General features: G+C 47.7%; 1 protein-coding gene across 1 annotated transcript in view; it reads left to right on the plus strand.

The window, feature by feature from the left end:
• The window catches only part of INPP5D (inositol polyphosphate-5-phosphatase D), an 809,167-nt gene that overhangs the window by 382,381 nt on the left and 411,818 nt on the right, over positions 1 to 14,968 (plus strand). Inside the window, exon 8 of the mRNA XM_078666020.1 lies at positions 13,500 to 13,571. Within this exon, the coding sequence (XP_078522146.1) occupies positions 13,500 to 13,571 (72 nt within the window). The remainder of the gene's footprint in view (positions 1 to 13,499; positions 13,572 to 14,968) is intronic.

The raw sequence follows: 14,968 nt of genomic DNA on the forward strand, positions 1-14,968 counted from the left end.
AGACTGCTGCCGCGGCGGTGAGTGGGGGTGCGCGGACCACAGGGGGTCACTAGCGGACAGTGTGAGGACCCCGGACACCGGGTCACTCCTACCCCCCTTTAGCCACCTCCCGCTCCGAGGCTCGGACCACAGACGAGTGCCCTGCTGCGCCGTCGCTGTGCCCTCGGAGAGGGAGCCCACACATCGGAGGACACGCTGCTCTGGCGGAGGGCCCTCGCTGACCTTCGGTGGCCGATGGGGGAGTGCTACCGGCGGAGGAGCAGGCCGACGAAAGCGCGATTCCGCCCGCGGCCGCTCTTGCCCCTACCCTCCCGGCCTGTGATCTTCAACTGTGCGGGGGCCAGTGTGGGGCATTGTTCCCCCCGTTTATTCGCAAATTGGGGCGATGGTGGAGCCTGGGCGGAGAGCGAGTGCTGGCGGGTCTAGCTGAGGGTCCAGGCCCACGCACACGCTGATTGACTCTTGTCTTGCGCACGGCGGCTGCCATCCTGACGCCTGGGCCTTCACCACATGCATTGAGACTGCTTTTGGAGAGCTACATTTTGCCTGTCGACTGCCTGCTGCTGGAGGCCTCTGCACTAGGTATTGCGCATATCACCTCGGCGCGCGCTCTATCACATCCCCAGGCCCTTGCCGGAAGTCCCACGGTTGTATCATCGACTGCTTCTACTGCCATACTTAATCCACATACCGCCGCTGTCTCCCCCCTCGGCCACAGACGACGCACTCGGCTTTGAGGTGATTTTCGACAGAGGTCTTATTCCTGCAGAGAGGGGGTGCGCTCCCGCTGGTTATGGGACGCTCGGATAGGACACAGTCGAAGCTTTCCTTTGGGCCCAAAGGTTCGAAAACAGTGGAGGATGCGGGTGGAGGTGGAGCGGCGGACAGGCCTGCGATGGACGAGGCGCAGCAACAGGACTTACATGGGATTCTTCTTACCATGGAAAAAAACCTGCAAGGAGGTATGACTAACCTGGGCACGAAAATTGCCGCTCTTATGTACCGCATGGATCGTATGGCCGAGCGGCTCGACAAACACGCGGAGCGGATCGACATGTCAGAGCGTCGGCTCACTGAGGTGGAGGAGGCCCAGACAACACTGGACACTGATAACAAGCAAATCGGCAGGGCCATGCAGTCCCTCCTGGACAAAACTGAGGATTTGGAGGCCCGCTCACGTCGTTGTAACCTGTGCGTCACAGGCCTTCCAGAAAATACTCAGACAGGCAACATGGAGTTGTTCATGGAGGGGCTCCTGAAGAAACTGCTTGGGCATATGGCGTTCTCATCCATGTTCATTGTGGAAAGACCGCACCGCTCATTGGGCCCACGACCCAAGCCGGGGGCCCCTCCCCGGCCCATCATTGCCAAACTGTTAAATTGTCGGGACCGAGACGTAGCTCTTAGACTGGACAGAGAAAAGCAGCCATTACAAAATGAGGGTTCGGTCCTGTCCATATATCCTGATTTTACGGCCAGGGTGCAGGAAGCCAGGAAACAGTTTGCTCCTATGAAGCGTCAGTTACGAGAACTTGGTGCTGATTATGCGATGTTATACCCAGCAAAACTACGCATCAACAGACAAGGGAGATCCATGATCTTCACGGACCCCAAGGCGCTACAAAAGGCCCTGAAAGACTGGCAGAAAGAGAAACGCTCGCCGAGGAAGGAAGACGATGCCCTGGAGGGGGGATCCTTGGAGGAGCAGGACTGAGTGCTACTTTATGTGATTGTTCTGTTGCCCTGATGTTACACTGCAGGTTGTGATTGATGCATGGAGGGAAGGCTGGGGAGAATAGTCCTTATCATTCTTTTTTACAGGTATGTTTCTCGTTTGGGGGCCCTGCCTTTGCTTCAGCAATCATTGCTGGTTGGAACGATACCTATCCTTCAGGTATCCTTTATTACACCCTTGCGGACTAATTTCCTTTTGAATTAAGACTATATAAGATGACATTATGACCCTGTGCCTTATATAGCCTGCCCCATGCTTCTTTAGGTCCAAATTTGCTTGATAGAGCTCACCCGACTGCAATCTTGCCTGTTGGCTTGGGAGGCCTCTGATTTTGTGTGCTTCGGCAGTATATGATTTTTCCTCTGTGGATTGGTTCTTTTGGCAACTAAACACTGTGTGGTATTGACACCCCTTTATTTCCTAGATTTCTGGAACGGAGGGGCGAAGGGGGGGCATTGTACTTGGTACTGTTTTTGAGAGATTTTCGAGCTGTTATTGCCGACTACATCTGCCCCGCGTGATTACCAATGATCTCAATGCTTATTAAGGGGGGGGGGAGACTGAATGGGTTGGGATGTGTGTTTGTGAGTGTTTTGTTGTTGGGGTGGGAGTGGGGGGCTGGAGAATGCCTGACGGGGCGAAAGGATGACCGCGGCCTAGTTGGGGACGGGCAAGCGTGGGTGGGGGGCTGGGAAAGGGAATCTATGGGAATTGTTGTTATGCAATGTTCTAAATTGGTTACTCCGTTTAAGGCAAACAAGCGAGATGTACGAATAGACAGAAATGTGTCCACAATATTTCTTTTATTTCCACTTCACATGATAGGGATGACCCCTCCACGCTCACTATGGCAGGCGACATGACAGTTGGGGATGACTCTCCCGATACGTTAAGACTCCTTACCTGGAATGTGAGAGGACTGAATGACCATTGCAAAGTGTGCAAGGTCCTTCAATATTTAGTCAGACACAGAGTAGACATTGCTGTCTTGCAGGAAACTCACCTCCCATTAGATAGTCCCATCCTCCACTATAGAGGACTCAGGGGCAATATCCACGCAGCTGGCTTTATCACACATGCCAGAGGGGTCCTCACTTGGTTTAACCCAAAGTCCTCCCTAACGTGGACACCGTTAGAGGCAGACAGTGATGGTCGCTTCGTGATCACAGGCTGCCATGGTAAAGGCGCGGACATGTGCATAGTGAACACTTACGGCCCCAACTTTGACTTCCCCGGCTTTTATACGGACCTGGCGACAAAAATTCTTCCGCATGCTGACAAGATTACCTTCTGGGGTGGGGATTTCAATTTGACACGACACCCCAGGCTGGATAGATCGGATGGCCCAACGCGACCACCTTCAACCAATGCACGGACGCTGTCTATGCAGCTTGATAATATGGACTTGACAGATGTATGGCGCCATAGACACCCGTTGAAGGGCGTGTTTACGCACTACTCAGGCCCCCATAATATATCCACGAGAATAGACTATTGGTTTGTGTCCTCTTGCTTTCTTCAGTGTGTTCGTGCTTGTGAAGTCTTGCCACGAACCTACTCGGATCATTCGCCTATCTTGATTACTTGCTCCATGCCTGCCCGGCGAATCCCGCCTTTTGCCTGGCGCTTCCCTCCATACTCCTTGTTGGATCCTCTCTTCAAAGAGGAACTGCTAACATCACTTGAGACCTTTTTCGAAACAAATGTTGGTTCTGTCGATTCGTTCCAATCGATTTTGGAAGCGTTTAAGCTATACACTAGGGGAGTCACTATCTCCAAGCACGCAGGGGTGCTGAGGTCGATCAGGGGCCGTCTCGAGTTGTTGGAAAGTAAGCTTAAAGATCTTGAGGTTCTGAGATTGCAGTCTGGTGACGATTCTGTTGATCAGGAGATAGCTAGGGTCCTTAGGGAATATAATGACGAGGCGTACGCGGAAATTAAACACTTGGGGAAGTATGCCACAGCCCGGAACTATTGCGAAGGTGAACGCCCGGGCTCTGTTCTGGCCCGACTAGCTAAACGCGGCAGGGATAGCGCTTCTATACCGATGCTGCGATCGGAGACTCCAAAGTCCCGCTTTCAAATGAATCAGTCACGGAACGATTCCGCGACTATTACGTGACCTTATACGCGTCGAGAGGCCCCACTCCAGAAGAGCGCATCGTGGACTACCTGTCGCATATCGAGCTCCTGTGGCTCACTGACCTGCACCGAGAATTCCTTGCTCGGCCATTTTAGAGAGACGAGGTGGCTCTGGCTTTATCGTCCATGAAGGGTGGGAGTGCGCCGGTCAGCGATGGCCTTACAGTTGCCTTTTACAAGTCTTTTTCTGAACTCCTGATACCACACCTACTTACTTTGTTTGACGACATGGCCAATTCGGGAGCCATGCCGCCCTCCATGAGAGAGGCTATCATTGTGGCAATTCTTAAACCAGGCAAGAACCCGAGTGACTGTGCCTCGTATCGTCCACTTTCTCTTATGAAGTTGACACAAAAATTTTCGCTAAGCTCCTCTCTAACCGTCTGCAACCTCTGGTCATGTCCCTGGTTGCCCCAGAGCAGTCTGGCTTCGTCCCAACACGCAATCTTACATACAACATAAGAACTGTCTTCGCTGCGTTGCAGCACACGCGCCCAGAGGTATCAGCTGTGGCGATCTTCTTGGACAAGGAGAAGGCATTCGATTCGGTTGAGTGGGTGTTCCTGCATCAGGTCCTGGGCAGGATGGGAGTTGGTTCACTGTTCCTACAACTCCTGACAGTACTGTACTCTATGCCAACGGCGCGCATATGCATAGGCCCGTTGGTCTCGGAACCCATCGCGATAGGTAGAGGGACGAGGCAGGGGTGCACCCTCTCCCCTATACTCTATGCTTTAGTAGCTGAACCTCTTGCGCGCGCTCTACGAGAGTATCATAGCCATCGAGGCATCCGCTTTCCCACATATAATCTTATTGTTTCTACCTATTCGGATGATACGCTACTCTATGTCAGGGACCCCGCTATGCATATTTCTCCGGTCTTGAGGGAGGGGGTTCTCTTTGGATCCCTCTCAGGCATACAGGTTAACTGGTCTAAATCTATTATGTTTCCTTTGACGCCCCCCACGGGACGGTTTGAGCCGGAGTATCCACTACAGTGGACTACTGAGGCGGTCAGATACCTGGGAATATGCCTCCATACGGACTCGGAGATTGTTCTTAGGGAAAACTACGACTGCGCTATGTCTAAACTAGAGGACGACATAGAGAAATGGATTTCCCTTCCGCGGTCGCTATTAGGGCGCATTTCATTAATGAAAATGGTGCTCCCGCGGTTTCTCTTCTTATTTTGTAACTTACCTATGGTCTTATCTTCCCACTTTTTTCGCAGGTTACAATCCCTATTAGTTCATCTTGCTTGGGCGGGTAAGCAGCCTAGGGTCGCCTGGAATATTTTAATACGACCATACGCTGCGAGAGGCCTGAACGCTCCAGACATGGAACTCCATTATCGTGCGGCACAGAGTGCCCATGCCTATTCCTGAATACATGGGCCGCAGGACGCTCCCCACGTCCGTATTGAGAGGATAGTTGCAGATCCGACCCCTTTGCCAGCTTTGTTAACGCGGTTTCGAGATCGCCGTACGTGCTTACTAGACTCTCTGAATTCGGTTATTCATGCTTGGCATTATATGATGGAGATTCAGGCATGTACATTACTGTAATCCCCGAGGGCGGAGATAGAGTGGTGTCACTGGATAGCCCCCTGCAGGGAAAAAGGGGTAATAATGGCTCTCCATCAACTTGGTATACACACCATGGGCGACTTATTCCTGGGAGGCAGGGCGCGCAGCTGGGACGACACTGCCATCGATGAGGTGAACCCCTCACTGATAGCGCATTTTCAGTTCCATAGGGTACGACATGCTCTACGGGAGCTCCTGGGTGCCGACATGGAGGAACCGATGACGATTGCTCCATTTGACTATGTGGTTGCTGCCAAATCGCCTTTGAAATTAATGACTAACCTCTATAGGATAGCTCAGTCTGAAAAATACACTGAATACACGAAGCCGAGACTAACCTGGCAACACGACTTGGGCACTGACATGAGCGAGGAACTGTGGCAGTACTGCTGTGCTAGCACTAGGAGGATTTCCCTCAATGGGCGCCACAGACTCGTACACTTTAAGTTCCTGAACAGGACTTACTATATGCCAGAGAGAGACTCCATAGGTACCGCCTCCGCGAGTCGCCCGAATGCGAGCGATGCAGAGCTCCTCTGGCAGATTTCCTGCATGTAGCTTGGTCATGCCCCACAGTTTTCCCCTTTTGGCAGGCAATCAAAACAGAGTAATGTCTCTAGCCTTAACACCGGACCCACTGCTGGCCCTTCTAGGATATTCGAAACCCTTACGACCTACCCAGAGGAGACTGGTCGAGATGGCGTTTCTGATTGCAAAGTGGTGTGTTGCAAGAGCATGGATGAGAGGCCCGCTCCCCACTCTTAACTTATGGAAGATGGAATTACTATACTGCTATACACAAACTGAATTATACAGTGATCTGATGCCCCCGAAGACCAGGCCTAAGAATTTTTGGTCCCTAATACTGGACGGTACGTTTATGTCAGTAGGTCAGAACGGGGGCTGTGAAGATGATAGAGACAATCGGGAAGGGGTTGAGGAAGGGGTTGAGGTGCTTACAGGTGTCGCCCATTGTGACAACACTGCAATGACAGATATGACGGACTGTGGGGGACGCTGAGGCACAACCTATGACAAGGCGGCCCGCTGCGAGGAGGTTATGGTAGAGGGAGAGGTGTACGACAGATGGTTCTGTCTGTTTATGATGTCTGTCTTTACTGCTATGCCTTATCCCTTACTATTGCCACTATTGTAAGCTGTCATTTTAACGCTCTGCCAAATGTAATAATTCTCATGCTTGTCCTATTAAATGCTCGTGATTTTCCTTTCTTTTTGTATTGTTTTTGGTTTTCATTGTCTTTTAAAAATTGCAATAAACAAAGAAAATAAAGGTTTTGCGACTGCATTGCAGTCGCAAAACACTGACAATTTACCGCCCTCTTCAAGAGGGTGGTAAAGCACTCACAAATGGGAGGGGGTCCCAAGGGGACCTCTTCCCCTTTGTGAATGCAGGGGAAAATATTTTTTAGGGGCAGGCAGTGGTCCCAGGGACCACTACCTGCCCTTAAAACATGAAACGAAAACATTTTTTTTTTTTTTTTTAAATGCATAAAGGAAAACGGGCTGTATTTTTTTTAACCCTTTAGGTGCTGCCTTCGGCCAACGGTCGTCACGGGCACTACCTCCCCAGTGCTGCGTGCGACCGCTGGACGTCCAGTTCAGCACTGGATAATGGACAGCGCAGCACTGGGGAGGTTTGTTTACGAGCTCCTAAGGTGTTAAAATGCTTTATTTGCATGCAGCCCCAGACATGGAGGTCTGCTAAGCCCATCAGGCCACCATACGTGGGAGGGCCAGCCATTCCTAATGGGGTCACAAATTGCGAGTGCATCATTAGTATGCATGAGCATGCAATTTTCGATCTCATTATGAATCGCTAACAGTGTCTCAGACACTGTTGTACATGGCATTTAGCAACTCGCACATTTGAGCGCAATTTGCGAGTCGCTAAATGACATGGTCATACATCTGGCCCCAAATTTTAACAGCTACTGCTTCAGTGACAGGAATAGTCAATTGTTTATTTGCAACTCCTACAGCTTGGATTCTTTTTTTCCGAGAGGGGTAGGTTGGAAACCTCTGTTGTTCTCTCCTCTGTACTTGCTGTTTCTGAACCATTTTACTACCTTGAGATTGCGCAAATACACCATTCAGCACATTACCAGCATTGAGACAACATTCCTGCTTCTAATGCCCAATTTTGGCAAGGATTAGTTTTCTTCAAAGTAGGCATATCAATCCCTGTACTCGGCTCAATCGGGACACCATGACCTCTACCTTGCGGTTGAAATCCATTTCCACCTTGCATCACAGGAACTCCCTGTTGATACACTCCCTGCATGGGACCAGCATTCCCGACAAACGTGAAACAGCAATTACAACGACAGCTGAACCATGTGTTGCCTTTGCAACACGGGCAGGACAACAAATTTGACTTAACCACGCACGTCGTTTCAACAGCATGCCTTAGGTAAAGAGGCGTTGGGCTTTAACCCCTTCCATGCTGATGACGGCCCCCAGCCGTCATGCACTACAGTGCTCGTGTGCTTATGACGGCTGGGGGCCGTCATGACCGCACCCGCGCTGAAATCTTCAGCACAGGAGCAGAATCGGCCCAGCATGGAAGGGGTTAAAGTCCACGCTTTCCCTATTGTTACCTGAACTGGAGTTGGAAAAGTAAATTACATTGTTCCATAGTCCAGCGCTTTCCCTATGACAAGTTGTTGTAAAGACTTGCATGGTAAAGGAATGCGCATTTAAGACGCATTCGTTGTGCTGACTGCATTGTTAAGGAACGCGTGGTTTAGGCATGCACAGTTGTGTCATACAACCCCAACAAACTGCTGATTCTGACCTCTTTGTGCAGCTTTCATCTGTACCACCATAACCTTCTACTTCAGTATTTGTGTTTCAGCTCCAATTCATCACTGCTATATTTCGTATACCTCAGGATCTCATCAATTGATTTATTCTACCAATAAATCAGAAGCTGTTGAATCATCATGCTAATCTCAGATTTCAATCCCTGCACAAACTTGAACACAAAATGCCCCATATCTTTGGCTTCAATAAACTCTATACCATTGTACTGTTTAAGTGCTTTCAGCAGTCTCTCATAATAAGGATGTATTGTTTCTGTGGACTCTTGGGTTGTTCTGTCAATCTTTAGCCAATTTATATCCATAGGGGATACCTTCAATTTTAAAATTGCAAATGCCTGATGATGCTTTTTGATCACCACTAGTGATCGACACTTTGTTATGGGATGTCTCATCGACTCCCTCTTGTGCCACACCACAGATATTTTGTATTCAACCCACAAGTCACCTGGAACAACTATTTCAAACAAGGTATTCAAATCTATCCACAAAACCTTTGACATCTTCACAAGCCGGTCAAACTGTCAGTACCATTCCACTGGGTTTTCTCTGAATTTCAGAAAATCATTTGTGAATGATGCAAGATCCCTTCTGCTCCAAGGTACACAGACATAACCTCCAAAAGGCACTTCTCTCATTGAAAGCATTTGTATATCATCATCCTTATCCTATGTTCTAGACGGTTCCAGCTGTAATCTGACTTTCTTTGATTCTTTTTTCTTCGCCCACCTGCCTTCTCACCTTTCCAGCTCACTCCACTTTCAGACATAGGAAATTAATTCCCTGATCTGCAATTTCATTCTTGATGGTCTCATATAAGTGAGTTCACAGTCAATAAAGCTTAACCTGTAACTCCTCTGCAAGGCTTTAGATCTCTGTAAGTCAATTTCATATTTGTGGGCCAATTCAGACAACCTTTATTGAGCCTGTCCAACACGTCTAGTAACATCTTCACACTAAGGCTTGAATATTCCCTCCACATGGTCCAGGATTCCCATTACCATCTGGGGTGTCTATAACTTTGAACCAATCATCGAGTTCTCTGGCAGTAAGACCAGGTTGTTCTACCGACGTATTCAAAATTATCTCACTGCTCAAAGAACCATGATTTGCATTAGGTGATGGGTTCAAAAGAGACATATCAGAACTTGGCGAACCCATAGATATTGCTGTGCTTGGGTACTGTAATTAAAACTTGTAAAAACATTTGTTTGTTCATGAAAAAAGGTGGCGATCTTTGGGAAAATCTTGCATTAGGGGAAAACCCTGTCTGACTTAATTATGGATCTGGACTCACAGCATATGGAGTATATACTTGTGTCGAAACCAATGGAATTTGAGGAATTGGTCTTGTTTTCAAGCCCATATATTTACTATTTGAGGTATCCATTCTGGTAGGAACAGTCAAAATATGTGTAGTAGTTCCTGCCAATCCAGGTGTATATAAAGCAACTAAAGGACCAACTGTAACAGGAACGGTCAATGCAGCTTTAGAGCAGATGAATGTGGAGGGACTGTCATCCCTGAACTCTCTCCAATTGAATTGGTACTTACATCTGATCTACTGGTGGCCTAGGCACATCAAAACTCTCCCCGGTATGTGCATTACCCATTCCTCTAGCTTGGGTCACATTGTACGAGAGTGGACGGCTTAACAATAATTTGTTTATAAATATTTCACTTGAATCTATATCACTATCCTCAGCTGCATTCTCTGCTTCATCTGCCTCCTTCTTTTTTTTCTTTTCTCATCCTTTTGTTTACCTTTCCCTTATTCCGCACTAGTTAATGTAGGGTGCAGTCTAGCTCACTTGATCATGTCAGTGCACCATGGGCACCATGAGGAGAACAAGCACAAGTCGTGTCAACCTGCCACACCAGCACGTTAATATGCCCGCCGGCACCCAAGGAAGCCCGAAGATAGGGATTGAAATTTATAGGTACTAATCGACCAATGACTGATTGGTACGTCAGTGATATACTTACCTAGGCTGGGATACCACTCAGCCTGCACAATCTTAGGTCCTGAAGAAAGCCCTCTGACCCATTTGGGCAATTAAATGGGGCTGAAACATTTCGACCACTCACATGGACAAATGAGTGTGTTAGACTAGTAACTTGTCTTCTTACGCACCACACTTTTTTTACCTTCCTCCTTTCCAAACTGAATAAAGTTATAGTTCTGGTGATGCAGGTAATTTTAACTCACCTCATTTGAGCATCCCTTTTTTATCACTGATCACTACTGCAATAACCAGTGGATCTTCCTCCAGGTGGAGGATAGCATACCAAAAAGAAACCCAATGATGATGCTGTCACGTTCATAATTAGGCGAAGAATCAAGATATACCACCCGATTGCCTATGTACGAGAATGAGGGTTTTTAAAGACGGCAGAAATACCTGACCCTGGTTACACAGGTAAAAGTGATCCATTCCCCATTGATAATAGACCCACAATTATTGCCACATAATGAATGACCTGTTGTATCTTCTGGTGGTGCCTCTTCTCCCTTTCTAACAGGTACAGCCGCATCTCACCTCATTAGGCTTCGTAGTGCTCTAAAGAATTTAGTTTCCGATCAAAAATATCCAAAATCCAGAAATTACTTATTGTTTAAACCAGGAAATGATTTTTCACCCACAATTCTTTGTTCATCGATCACAACTCACACGGATTGATACAGTTCCACCCTGTGAGATTCACTGTACCAACCACGCCTCACAATCACACAAAGATAAAGTCCCTGTCTCAATAGTGCTGTCGATGAAGTCAAACAACTAGCACCACGACACAACAGACAACTACTCCCAGTGTCTTCTACACTGATAAATTATTTATTATTCTGGGATCTTAGACCATGTCATACCCGATAACAACTTCAACTTCTCTGCATTAAGTGACACATTCACAAAACAACTTAAAACATCTCCACAGAACACCACATAATCACTGCAAAACACTGCAAGCTAAGCAAAGTAATTGCAACACGCAACCCTGTTAATACTCACACCTTTGCTGCTACAACTTGTTTCTGAACCGCTGGAACTCCATCAATTATTCACCCGGGAGGATTGGAACGAACCATGGGCTTTAGGGGTTTGGACTGGGTCTGGGTAATTTCTGAATGGGACACCCTAACTCCCTCACCTCAGTGACAAACCCTCCGACGAGCTACCAGTTGATCCAGTGTTGGGCCGATCCTCTCACCACTTGTTGTCCGATAGGCCTTTTTCACCAACTGAGTGGTAGAGGGAGTTAGAATTTAATAAAACAATCCCATTGACAGTGCAGCCCATTTGGCTCGACAGTAAGGACCAGGAATCAGCGACTATAGTTAAGAAGGTTTATTACAAATTAACAGTCAAGTTAAGGTAAATTAATCTCAATTCCTTGCTGTAAAGATACAGAATAACAACTGGAAAACCCAGCCTCTTTAAGAAGTTCAGATGTACCAGAATAAGGCAGACAAGAAGTACAGTTACAGCAATACAGAAAATTAATAACAGAATCTCATGCTCAGCGAAGACTTTCCAATTCTCTCTTCTGTACATGAGTATAGTCCAAAACCATAACATTTAAAGTTCAAACTAAGAGGATGGTTTAAACTTAAAAGTATACCAAAAATCAGGGATATGCAGGAAATTAAGAAAATGGTAGGAAGTGCTCGAAGGTGTCAGCATTTCAGAAGCTAGGTCAAGAGTCTTCTTGGGATTGAAATATGTTAGCCTAAACCACACTTACCATAAAATCAAAGGAGCAGCATAGAGTTCGAAACCTCTCAAAGTCCAAAGGAAAGTGGCCAACAACGACCTGTGAGAACACCAATTATTGCCACACAAATCTTCTGAGTACACCCCTTATTCACGCCATCAGGGGCTCCATTGTTTTTTCCATTCTCACGTTATTAGCTCAAACATTAACAAATTCTCCCAGGCCAGTCCTGGGAACGACATTATCTTTGGTCACCCGAGACTCCTTTCAACATTTCTGAATGGAAACTGTCAGTTAACACTCTGGCTCCCCATGTTCTTTGTCAAAGTCTTCTTCTCAGGCTCTTTTCTCTCTATCACTAGTACAACGTTTTATCTGTTCTCAACTAACAAACCATGTGAATATGCCTGCAAGGAAAAGACATGCAAGCAGAAAATTGGAAACAGTATTTTATGCAGAAAGAAACATGAGCCTAGTCATGGCAACTTTATGTATTAAATAAATTCAATATAAGTGTGCACATTCAACCACAAATGAATGGATAATGTCAGTACATTAGATTCATGGTACACATTGCATTAAGCTACAATCTTTGAGTACATGTATGGATGTGACTAAGAACAACATTGTAAATGCAAATATGAAACATTAGTGCACACATCACATACGTTTTTCTCGTTTCTAAAGTAAATACATTTTAATAGTGTGAGGACGGTTTTCATTATATTTCTAAGAAGCATGTATCAGTTAATACGGTTAAGGCACACAGTGTATATGTTTGAGTGTCCACTCCTACAGTAAATGCACTTCATTAGTGATATCAAGTGCAATAGTTTACATTAATATCATTAGGATGCACAAAGTATGTGTGCTAAGTGCACATATATACTGCTTATTCATAACATTAAGGATGGAGCCAAAATTGCACTGCTCCACATGAGTGAGTGGCAGAGATGACTTTCACCTTTTTCAAATTGGAGTTTTACACAGAAATGGGGCCTAACTAAACACATAAATAAGCACACTTCTATACAGCAGAGAAATTTTGTCTCAATTGTAATTAAGTTATTTCAGTGTAGGTATGTAGAATCCTGTGCGAACAGCATATTCAACGTTGTTGTTAATGCACAAAATTATAAGTCCACATACTTTTTCTACATTCTGACACCAGATACACTTAAGGTGACTTCAGAAGAGATTTTTTGATTAATGAAAATTGGTTATAGATGGTATTTTGGGAGGGAGGAAGTTCTATAGGTTAGTTGACGATCCTCTTGGTGTATGCTTCCACACTAGTGAGATTTTGAATCTCAGTGTTTACAGTTGGAGAATATGCACTTTATTTATCAGGCCATGTTGGCCCCTGAGATGCTTATCATGTTATTCGGGGCAGGTTTGGTGGATTCTTGTCTTAACGTACCTTCTTTTAAATCACAAATGTTTCTATCAATCTTCTTCCCAAGCATTTGCTTTCTTCTGCAGATAAAGAAAATGGCAGTTGAAGGAACAGAGATTAAGCCGCGGCGATCCCTCATCCCTCCAATAACATTTGAGGTAAAGACACTTGTATAGCATGCACAAAGGCTGTGCAAGTGAATTTAGTATGCTCGAGGTAGTGGAGACGTTTGTGCTGTAATATTGGGAAGGTAGTTTAGTAAGTGCTGCACATTATAACATGGGGGAAATGATGTATCTCTAGGCCTCTGCCTATTTTTTTTTCTGTATGGCACGGGGGTAGTAAAACAGCTGTGATTAAACAACTTTTGCTTCCGAGTCCATGACACAGAAAAACAAGCATTGGTAAAGCCAGTAGGACTGGCCTTGGCAAGCTGCAGAATATTTATTTGTTTTATTGTTTATATCATGCATATTCCACACAGAGAAAAATGAAAAAATAAAGCTTAAATGTGGCTTTGCCAGCATTAAAAATGCACTATTTTGTGATGGAGGCACAAATAAGTTACCACTTAACCAGGCACTCAAATCGCAAACAGCTAGAATGTTACTTAAATGCTTTATCATTTTAACAAGCATTGGGGGGCGTGGCTTGAGCGCCGAGGGAGATGGCGGCGTGAGCTCGGAGCTCCGTGCGTCTTCCCCACAAGAATCCTGAAAGGAGGGCCGACGAGTCCGTGTGTGCCCCGGCGCCGATAGAGTGCCCGACGGTGACCAGCTGGACGAGGTTTGGGCGGCCAGCGACGTACAGCGCCGTGTAGGACAGCCGACTGTTGCGGCCGCTGGAGCGGAGGGGAGGAAGGCGCCGCGCAAGATGGCTGCCGCGGCGGAGCCCTGAAGAACGGTGGGCTGAGCCGCAGAACGCACTGCCGGCCCACACAGAGGAAGCGCGGTTGCCGCCGCCGACGGACCCCACACAGCGTGGGATGATCCTCGGACCCCGGCTGCGGTGAGCGGCGATCGCGAGAGCGGACGGGGAGGACTACCCGGGTGAGCCGCTGCGGGCGAAGCTTGCGGCCAGACTCCTTTGCTGAGGAGGTGGGACCCAGATCTTCATCCCGGCCCTGAGCGCCTCGAGAGCCGGCAGGTGAGCGGGGACGCCCGGAGAGGGGGCTCACGAGGAACGGAGCACGGCGCTGTGTGGTTTGGGCCCCCCCCTCGCCCCAGCACCAGAGGCCCGCGGAGCACAGGGGGGCATAACGGTGGAGCCTGGGGGCCGGAGAAGGGCCTTTGGCGGCGCCGGACTTCCGGTGGAGTGACCAACCCACCACGCCGCTCGGGAGCAGAGTGACCATTCCTCCACAGTACTTAGAGACGGTGCACTACGACGGAGGCTACCTCTGGGGCGCAGTGTGGATACAGCAGGGCCCCATAGCACGCAGCAGCTGGCCACGTGGTGGAGGCCCGGAGACAGGAGGCAGCCGCGTACGGCGTGGGCGGAGAGGCCGGCTACCATGGGGAAGCCAGGAACCAAGGGGGTGGAAGTGGCGAAATCG

Source organism: Lissotriton helveticus, chromosome 11 (assembly GCF_964261635.1).
Source record: "Lissotriton helveticus chromosome 11, aLisHel1.1, whole genome shotgun sequence".
NCBI lineage: Eukaryota > Metazoa > Chordata > Amphibia > Caudata > Salamandridae > Lissotriton > Lissotriton helveticus.